At 29.5% G+C, this 11,194-nt stretch overlaps 1 protein-coding gene and 1 pseudogene across 1 annotated transcript; both read right to left on the reverse strand.

Annotated features, from left to right (window-relative positions):
• Positions 1-4,588: 4,588 nt before the first annotated feature.
• Positions 4,589-8,350, reverse strand: LOC149033782 (uncharacterized; annotated as a pseudogene).
• Positions 8,351-9,820: 1,470 nt separating this feature from the next.
• On the reverse strand, positions 9,821-10,615 carry LOC149033783 (uncharacterized). The gene is made up of 2 exons (XM_089175365.1): positions 10,217-10,615; positions 9,821-9,934 (listed from the first exon to the last, which is right to left on the reverse strand). Exons 1-2 carry the CDS (start codon positions 10,613-10,615, stop codon positions 9,821-9,823), a joined length of 513 nt encoding a protein of 170 aa, XP_089031491.1.
• Positions 10,616-11,194: the final 579 nt, after the last annotated feature.

Below are 11,194 nucleotides of genomic sequence, written 5' to 3' on the forward strand. Positions count from 1 at the left end.
GTGTGTTTGTGTGTATATTATTATTATGTATTACCTGGAAAACGAGAAAATATTAATTCACTTTTTATTTGATATTTATTACACTTTATAGTATTACTTTTATGTTAATTGTTCTGTTCTTCTTTTTTTTTGCAGTTCTGTGCAATATGTGCATAATTAATCAAAGTTGCATTTACAAAATAAATATAAAGAAAATAAAAAAAAATAAAAAGCACTTCAAAATGAAATACGAACAAATTATACTGTTAATATAACGAAACAAAAGAAAAATAAAAACAAAGTTAAAAATAACGTCTCGTATTAAATCAAAGTACGATTAGAAATTATGACTATTCGAATCGAAATATAATGGATTATTTGTTCTTTTTTTCAGTAGTATGATAGTGAACAATAATATTCTACGAGCACACACATTATTATGCACCTACTGTCGGCCCTGGCTCTTAAGTTGATTGTATATGACGTCTTCAAGTGAGTAATGCTTGCAATTCGAGTGATGCTTGTAAAATATTCGATTCGATTCATGTCAGTTCTATAATAGTTTTGTTGTGTTGCAAAATTTACAAAACGACCGGTGTACAACTCAACCACAACCCGTTCTTTCCGTTTCTTCTATCCTAGATAGAATAGCCCTCTTGAGCCACAATTAAGTGGGGGGCCTCTTCGGCATTAAGCCTTTATCATTCGTCACACGATTTCGCCATTGCTTAAAAGCTAACACCATGAGTTTATTACATAGAACGATGACGAAAAGAATTTCCAACCTTGACATTATAAATGCATTTTTTTCAATAAAATTTATTTTACTTTTAAAAATGATATTTTTCAAAATCGTTCAAAACATAATAATAATATAATGATTTTCGATAGAATAACAAATTTTTTGTTTCGTTTGAAAGTCTGCTTCAAAAACAATTGAATGACTTCTATTTTTAGTCTTGAGCAATTATTTCTATCATAAATTATATAATGTTCTCAGAGTTTAATTATTAAAAGTATTAGTACAAACACACACACAACAGACTTTAAATACTATTTTTCATATATATGTAGGGATAATTTATTTAGGGTGAGAGGTGCGAGGTGAACATACACCCAGTTTAATCCTACTAATAAGATTTATTTAAAACAGGTATTAGAAAAAGTACAATATTAGTTTCACAATCTTACGGTTACAACTTAGATGAGCGACTGAATTCTTACGACTGTTACAACTGATATCTAACTACGGCTACGACTGCTACTGTTCTACTTCTACGACTGAGACTACTTTACTTCTACGACTGAGACTGCTTTACTTCTACCACCGAGACTGCCCCTTTCTTATTTCTTTCCATGTCTTTTATATCAGAAATCACCTACACCCCTTTTGAGAGGGAAGAAGCTTACAAATCTTACTGACCAATAGCATAAGGATCCACCCCATAGTCCACCGACAGGTACAGCCTATGGTTTTCGGTAGTGGGAACTATGCATACAGAAACTTAATCTAGCACATCAGAATGTTACCTCTTTTTATGGCATCGCATATGTTTACACAGGTATCGGAAATTCTTCAAAGGGTCCCTACACTGCACACATGGTTTTTTATTACACCAATATCCTAATAACCCTCAAGGTTCGTTTATGGTTTTATGGCCCACCTAATCTTTTCTTTTAGTCTGAATAGATTTTTCCTTTTCAATAAGATAAGATCTACAGAAAGGACTGAATACTAGTTTTTGTCTACCTCTGCTACACTTGAAACTCTCCTACATATATATATATTTTAGTTTAACAAATTATTTGAAAAATCTAAGATTCATTTGATTATTTTTAATAAAATTCATGTGTCAGAAGGACCAAAAAAAGTTAATAATAATTTAAACATGTAAATGAATTTACATTGAATCTAGCATAGCCATTTGCCCGATAGTACTTGTGTTACATAATTTACAATTAGATTTGGAATAGATCACAAGCAATATCGACCCAGGTCTCACCGCGAGAAGGTTGCTGTGTTCGGAGGCCCAGGGGCTAAGAGACTTTACTTTTATAATTATCTTTCTAACTAGTACATTTCATTAGACATTTGTTAGAAAGAAATTTCTAAAATTCAAACGCGGAAAATCGTGTCACCAAATTTTTTATCCAACTTATTATTTAAGTTAGATGAAAAATCATGTACATCGTTTTAAATCGACCTACCTACCCGATTTACAATCCTAAATGAACGCAACATGTAAAAATTGTGACGTAGATTCGGTTAAAACTTTAAATAATATAAAACACAAGTTCCTATTAAACAAACGCAAAAATGTAAACTTACAATGTAACACGCAAGGTGTTATAATATGAACGCACGCACGCATTTATGTGCACTAACGTGCATTGACTATTATTTTAATAATAATAATAATTCATAATGTTATAAAAAATACTCCTAATATTATTTAGAACCTGATACAAATATTTTAATTTCTCGTTGGATCGAAATATTTTTATGATTATTAAATTTATATTTTATTCTTTTATAAGATTAAAATAATTTAAAAAATTCTTTTTGCATTACTCATCTTATTATAACATCATAAATCAATAATTTATTTTATTATCTTATCATTTAATATACAGGTAAGGAAAGTTCGTAGGGTGGATATTTCTGAAAAGTTCGTAGAGAGGATATTTCTGAAAAGTTCGTAGAGAGGATATTTCTGAAAAGTTCGTAGAGTGGATATTTCTGAAAAGTTCGTAGGGTTGATATTTCTGAAAAGTTCGCAGGGTAGGAGTTAATATCTGATTCATAAAACAGGGGAGGTAAATTGGAAGTGTCTACTCATTACTATCAAGAATGATAAGAAGAATCTAACAATACTGCAACAATGAAAGATTTTTGAATGCACTGTTCTTATTATATTTACATTTGGACGAAACCTTATGCAGCAATATTCTATCAAAAGAGTACCAGAAGAAATGCATCCTAGTTATCACAAATTAAAAAAACAAATGGTAAATATATTATATTAGGAAACTCTATTCTTGTACAAAATCTTTTACCAGGTTTTCTAAACGATAATGGAAGATATTATTGTTCATTTACTGACAAGAAAAATTTATGTATTTATATAGAATGCAGCTGCTCTGACTAAAAATAATCTAGACAATAATATGTTTAAAGGTAAATATAATAATTTTATAATTTTTTTATTATAATATTATTAAAATACACTTATTTTTATCATATAAAAAATGATTTAAGTTGTATTAATTATTAATCAATTAATAAAAATTTATTGGGAAATCTGTATTTTATTACCGACTGGTAAAATATGTTTCGTTATCTAACGGTATTATTTATTACTTCATTGTACCGACTAGTAAAATCATGCTGCCATCTAGCGGAAGTAACTGCTACTATATCTTATTGACTAGTAGAATATATGTCGCCATCTAGACGAAAGATAATATATCGCTAGGACAAAATCAACATGGCTACATGTCAATGTACTTTGAATACCGTAAATACAGGCTACGTGTATTGTAAAGCATTGAATTAAAAAAATTCTTAGTGATGCAATAATCAAGTGAATAATATTTTTTATTTGTATTAATTCGTTTCATATTCTTTTTTAGTGATCGCCAATTTTGAATGAAAATAGTTAAATTGGATGAATTGCTGTGGGACAGTGTTATGTCATAACCTAAGAAAAATAATTTTCTAAATTAAATCTGAGAATACAGATGAATTTCAGACGTTCTCTTTATCAAATTATTATAACAAATACTAGTAAGTAAAGTATATATTTTTTTATACATATAAAATTCTACTAATTATTTAAATATATGGATCATTTTGTTTTTTAACTATAAGCATGATCTAAACTTTTTTCTCTTCAAACTTATTTTAGTACACATATAAATTTCTTTCTTAAATATTTTTAGATAAGTATGCAGATCTATATTTTTAATTCCAATCCAAGAACGTTATACTCAAGAGAAGAAGAGTTAATTATACCATTTGATCAATGGATATATATTTCATTTTCTTACGGCTAACGATTAGAAGATTTGTATTGATTAAGTCATCCTAACAAGAGTTTTATTCTATAATATTATGTAAATAGAATGTAGCTGCAGTAACAAAGAATAATCAAGACAAGAATCTGTCAAAAGGTAAACATTACAATCTTGTATTTGTAAAAAACAAACCTATATTAAATTGATTGATAAACTGATTCATACAACAGGGGAGGTAAATTGGAAGTGTCTACTCATTACTATCAAGAATGATAAGAAGAATCTAACAATACTGCAGCAATGCAGCAAAAAGCATCAAAGCATCAAAAAGATTTTTGAATGCATTGTTTTTATTATATTTACATTTGGAAGAAACCTTATGCAGCAATATTCTATCAAAAAAATACCAGAAGAAATGCATCCTAGTTATCAAAAATTAAGAAAACAAACGGTAAATACATTATTTAAGGGAACTCTATTTTCGAACAATATCTTTTACCAAGTTTTGTACACGGTAATAGAAGATATTATTTTTTCATTGACTGACAAGAAAAATTGATGTATTTGTTAACTAACATCTTCTTTGTAGAGATGCAATGTGAATTATTATGCGAATAGAATGCAGCTGCAGTGTCAAGAAATAATCAAAATTATTAATTGAAAAAAGGTTAATGTAATAAACTGTATTACATTATTTGTATTTATAGAAAACGAATATTATATCATTCTTAAGGGGTTATACGCAGTTGCGAGGCTCAAAAAAGACGTCTTTTTATGAATTTTTTATAGAAACAGTTTTTATTTATCAATAACAAGTGATGGTTATTCAAATAGATCCTACTTTTAAGAATACAGTAGCGCGTCGATCATGTAAAAATATTGATGTGCACCGCTTCTGTAGATGATGTCTCGAACGACCTCCAAAAAAAGGCGTTTAGCGATGATTTCTATTTCGGCAGTTTGGATTATCTGAAATCAACATATGTGGTGGATTCTTTTAAAGGATAGATTAATGCAGGTATTAAACGAAGGAATAATAAAAATTTTGATTTTTGACAAAATAGCGTCTATTTGAAAAAAATTTTTCGTTTATGACTGAAATTTTCGCTCTAAATTTAAAAAAAAATAGTAACAATTTTTTTAAATGTTATTCCCTCGTTCAATACCTGAGGAATATATTTAAAAAGATTGTGTAAAAATTTGATCCTGATCGGTTGAGCTATTTCTGAGAAATCGATATTACCGATTTTGAAAATACCGTTTTGAGAAAAACGCGTTTAAAGTTTCAGAAGTAGTTTACACATAATTAAAATTTTTTTTCTTCAACTTACATAGTATCATCTATTCCAGAGCCATAAGAGGGACCTTCTGCAGTATTGGTAGCTTCTAATAAGTCCAGCATGGTGTGGTCGTCGAGCCATTTTTCCTTCTCGCGTGCTCCCATGCGCTCTCGCGTCGAAGATCATCACACGCTCTGCATCCTTTTTGTCGACATAAGCATGAGCTGCGGTGCCTAATAAACGTCCTAATGCACACATAAAGTACAATAATGATTTTGTACCTTCATTGAACATTCCAGCTGCAATGTAAGCCGCTATTTCAACAACTTTAGAGCCACATGGAACAATTTTTGGAGTTATTTTTCATATTAACTGATTATAACTCTCATTATTGTTTTGTGTAAATCCACCCACACACCTTTCCAATAATTTTACGTTGCTAAGGTCTTCATAAATTGAATATTTAGCTTCAGCAACATCAGCTGGTAAAGTTGGATAATCATGGGTGTAAGAAGATAATGTTTCTGTTGCTAACTCTTGCTGCCAACTACACCATGAACCTTCTCCACCTGGGCACATTTCGTGTTGAGGCTTCTCATCAGTCGAACAATAGTAATAATATGTTCCCCAAATTGCATTATACATATTATCTACAGAATCATAATTTCTCCTTATTGCCAAACCATAGTAAACTGTCAGCTTATCTATTAGCTTAGCCGTGAGTTTACCTTTCCCTGAAAATACTTTTTTTGCAATGTTTTTCCGCCTTTTTCATCTGATTCTGTATTTTTTTTACTAGCTCGCGGAGTCGTGAGTGCAGCTGTTACTTCGGTTCTTAATCTACCTGCTTTTTAACACTGACGTAGCCTTACAAATTCAGGTATGTCTCCGAAAATATTTATCGGATTAGCTTCAAATTTTCAGAGAATATACTTAAATATATGTACATTCCGAAAAATGCAAAAAAAAAAAAAATCGATTTTTTGAAAATTCTAACTGCGTATAAACCTTTAAACCTATATTATACTACATTAAACCTATATTATACTATATTAAACCTATATTATACTACATTAACACGTTCACGCCGGCGTCGATTTTCAGTGTTTGCGCTGTGAAATTAAATACCATAAAATACAATAGGCAGTAGGTATAAAGTATCGTTTACTTAAAGATTAAGATATTCTGAAGGGCCATAAAATCCGTAACCATCTAAATGATCATAAAAAAATATGGCTTATAAATGTTTTCAATGAATACATGTTAAATTTTCATTCATTAAATTTTCAGCGTCTAATAGCACCGTTTAATAGCACAATTGAATGCGTAGTACTGCTGGTAGTACACACTGCCCAATGAAAAAATCTAACGCGAACCACCGGTGGTACGCGACGCCTGATGAAAAAATGTAGTGCTGGCCACAGGTGGTACGTGCCGGCGTGGACGTGTTAAGTGTAGAAAAACGTAGCCGTTTTTCTAGAAATAATCTTATTTTTACTTTAACGAGTGCCTAGTAAGTAATGTGCAGATTGACTAGGTATTTAGCATTTTACCAATTAGTTAAGCATAAACATTTAATATACGCCTATATTTACATTTACTCGAACCTTTTTATATATACCAATTTCTTATTACTTTTTATTTCGAAAAGTTATATCTCCATTGAAACGATCTAAATCATTTTCTGTTTTTATCTGCTATGCTCGGAAGTTTCGAAGCAATTGTCAGTTCTATGTTAATTTCCTCAGCCAATAAGCTTCGTGGGCGTCGGTATAAGTATCCAATGAGAAACAAAGTTCACATATCCTAATAACTGATTCGTTGTTGTATGAAAGTAGCAGGTCAAAGAAGTGGGAGTAGGCATAGGTTTGTAAATATCAGGAAACAGTGCTGGCCATTTCTTTTTTACCTGTTGAATCTTGCGTTTTAATTTTCCATTAGTAAGTGTGTCTCTTTTTTTATTTTGTCAGTGAATTTTTTTTATTTAGATTGATCGTAAACATGAAAGAATAAATTTAAAGATAATCAAATTTGAGAAAATATATTTTAGTAATATTATATATGTATATTTTTATCAGTAGTAAAATATTATTAGTCGCGGGTAATATTTTAGTAATATTTATTGTTCTACGTGACCAGTATTATTTTATTATTAACAATTAAAAGTGTGTGTGTTCTGGAAGGCCCAATCCACAAGCCACTACAAAAACGGGGTAAGAATTGTACTTTAATTTTTAACACATTGCGTACAGCTTTCTGTTATTTCATGGTCTGCACATTTTTGGATGCTCTTTTAGGTCTAATAACATTACTTAATTCAAGAATGTCGCTATTAACACTAACGCATTTTCATTTATATCATTATTTAGTGCATTCGACCAATCTTTAAATAATAATTTATTTCAACTTTTATTTTCTTCAGTATTATGCGCGTCATTTTACTACATTTTACAATTATTGACTATTTCATAAAATAATTCTTATCGTAAACTATAATTGAAAGACTAAAAATATAATTGATTTTTAAAAAGATGTTTTCCTTAAGAATTATAAGACGTGATTTTTGAAATAACAAAATAATGTACAACAATAAATGATTTTATAAGATATGATGTAAAGCTATCGATGTAATAATAACTGTGATAGTCGGAGAGGTGAGTGGTAAAAAAATGCAACAGTTTTCGAAAACCTGATATTTCGATATTATGTAGTATTTAGGGTGTATAGTAATAGCCTGCCGTCAGTCAGCCAGTTTCTTTTGCGATTAGCGGGGGACGGCTTCAAAGTTGTGAAAAAACCATGTATGTCGCAACAGTTTTCTAAAATCTAAAAATTGGTATACAAGTTCTTAATAATGGGAAAAATCAAAAAACATAGTCAGCCTTAATTTTTATTCATTCCTTTTTACATTATTTAAACATTCCTGTGTTTTTTGTACTTTTTAAAATTGAAAATAAAATAAATATGAGTCATACTAGGTCGATTTACTCTTGATATTTTATGTTTTACTTTATATTAAAAACTTATTACAATTTTTCTTTAGTTTGTCATAATTAATACATAGGAAGTCCTGTACTCAATACATAATAGATATAATAAACGTTAGAATCTACAATGTATTTTAAAGTAGATGATTAATTCCTCATACTTTATAAATTCAATTGTTTCTTTTCTTTTTTTTTAATTTAAAAAAATATATATATTAATATGTTATATCCCAGTTTGACATAAAATTGAACTACAAGCTTGACTCATGTTATTTAAGTCCAACCTAATATTTTCTTTGTTAAATTTTCTGACTTTTTAATTCAACATCTTTATTTTAACCGTTCATTCCAATATACTTCTCACACTTAATTCTAACATCCATATTTCTTTTCGTTCATTACAACATATTTATTCACACTGTCTTATATCGACCTTTATGATATCACCCGTGTCCTCACGTACACATACACTATACTCACATATTCTCCTTCTTCAGAGTAACAAAGGATTATAAAAACAAAGGATTATATATTTCTTATATATTTCTTATATTTTCACCTAAATAGAAAAACATCTTTACGTATCCTAGAGTATCTATTTACACTTATAAGAAGGTCGTTTTAACCTTTTATAAAACCATGTATTTTCTCTTAATGTGTGAGAAACGTATTTATATTCTATTCTCAAAATGGGTACTTAAAAACTAACTACAAGAAAACCATTGGCGTACGTATCTAACGTATGCATGACACAATAAATTTACTTAATATTTTAACAATAATATAAATACTAGATTAATTATACTAAAGAAAAGCGCTTTAAAACCGACATGGTTTTCTTTATATCTTCACCCTTAAAAAAAAAAAAGACAATTGCACCTGACAGTGTATGCAATTGTTTATTTACTAACAAATACTGGAGATAATTTTGTAATATCATAGAAATTTGATTCTGCTTTTTTGTGTTCAGAACCAACTTCATAGATGGAAATTATCTTGAGAATTTTGTATGGTCCGATACTCAATTCATCCATTTTTTCCCTATTAAATCGATTTTTGTTTTCTACGTAAACGCTGTCTCCTACCTCTAATTTATATTCTTTCCTATGCAGGTTAAATTTCTGTTTATTATTATTATGGGATTGTTAAGAAAAGAAGTCGAAGATACTTTTAATGAGTTTTATTAGAAGAAGTATATAATATAATAGAACACATATAACTAATCGCTCTGAAACAAGAAGGCCTGTCGCTGCCCTTTTTATCGTGTTTATATATACATTCGCCCACCAATGGTCCTAATCACTTTCGTCAATCCTTCTCGAAGTTTCTAGATTATTCTAAATACATTTAAACCAAGGACCTCTCTCCGATTTCCGGTTCGAGAATATTCGGAATATTTTCGTTTAGCTTACAAAACAATAACAACAGTCAATATAGTTATACATATACTTATTATGAAGGTTATATATATTGACAACTACATTCTAAATATAAGCAAAAATTTACTTAACACATAATATTTCAACACACCTCCTTAAATTTATGCTTAACATTCACCTAAATAATTCCAAGTTCTTTTCTGAAATTTTCAAACTTATTTCGTGCCAACGCTTTAGTCAAAATATCGGCAATATTGTCTTCCGATTCTACCTTTACAATTTCTATTATTCCCTATTCATAACATTCATTTACAAAGTGATAGTGAACCTCTATATATTTCGAATTTTTTGTAAGATTTCCAAATTTTGCTGTCGCGATTGTTCCAGAGTTATCCTCATAGATATTTATCGGTTTTTCAGTATCTATCCTGAAATCTTTTAATAAATTTTTAATAACTTTAATTTCACTTACAGATTCTGATAATGTTACATATTCAGCAGCTGTTGATGATTTAGTTACACTTCACTGCTTCTTAGATTTCCAGTATACGACATTTCCATATATTTTTATTACATATCCCGTCGTAGATTTTCTATCACTTTTATCTCCTGCCCAGTCAGCATCAACAAAACAATCCATTACATCAGCATTTAAGTTTTTCTTATACGTTAACTTGAGATCCCTTGTTAAATATAAGTATTTCAATACCCTTGAAGCATATCTATAGTGAGTCTCATCATATGCATTTTCGAATCTACTTAGATAATTTACACTATAACTCACATCTAATCTTGTTCCCGAACCAATATACAATAATTCCCCAATTAAGTTTCTATATTTTAAATTATTTGATGCTGCCTGTGCCGGCTCCAAACTTAAATTTTGTTCCATAGGAGTACAATAAAGCTTCGCATATAAAATATTGTATCTCCTTGCCAACGAATCAATATAATCACTTTGATCTAATGTCATCTTACCATTTATACGATCATATTTAATTTTAATACCTAAGTAAGTGTCTATCTCTCCCAAATCTTTCATGGCAAATTTGTTTGATAATTCAGCTTTTATCTCATTAAGTTTTTTTTCGTTTTTTCCACAGATTAATAGATCATCCACAAACAATATTAAGTAAAACGTTTCACTTACTTCATACCTCATATATAGGCAATAATCACTTTCACTTCTTTCAAATTTCAATTTTTTCATATATTCATCAAAACACACTCATACCAGGCTCTCGGACTCTCTCTCAAACCGTACAATGCCTCTCTCTTTTCTAATTTATAAACCTTATCTGTACCATTAGTCCAGTCAAAATAGCCCTGAAATCGGGTTTTTGGCCTATACGGCTGAAAAAATATGGAAATAATAAAAAAAAATGCGTCAAAAACTGTGGGCAAAGTAAAAAAGTTCTCAACCACCGGGAAAGGGGTGAAAAAAATTAAAAACTACCCCAAAATATGACTTTTGGATTATATGTTGAAAATATCAAAAAAAGTTTCAAATAAAAGTTGAAGAGCATAAAATTTTAGGCCTATCTCTCTCAGA

This window comes from Polistes dominula, unplaced genomic scaffold (genome assembly GCF_049000335.1).
Source record: "Polistes dominula isolate Pdom_NZ unplaced genomic scaffold, Pdom_raw_medaka contig_29, whole genome shotgun sequence".
Lineage (NCBI taxonomy): Eukaryota > Metazoa > Arthropoda > Insecta > Hymenoptera > Vespidae > Polistes > Polistes dominula.

Coding starts and splice junctions, on each gene's coding strand:
- LOC149033783 (XM_089175365.1), bottom strand. CDS start 10,615: ATGACATTAGATCAAAGTGATTATATTGATTCGTTGGCAAGGAGATAC. Junction 9,935..10,216: donor GAAAATCTACGACGGGATAT/GTAATAAAAATA, acceptor TGTTATGAATAG/GGAATAATAGAAATTGTAAA.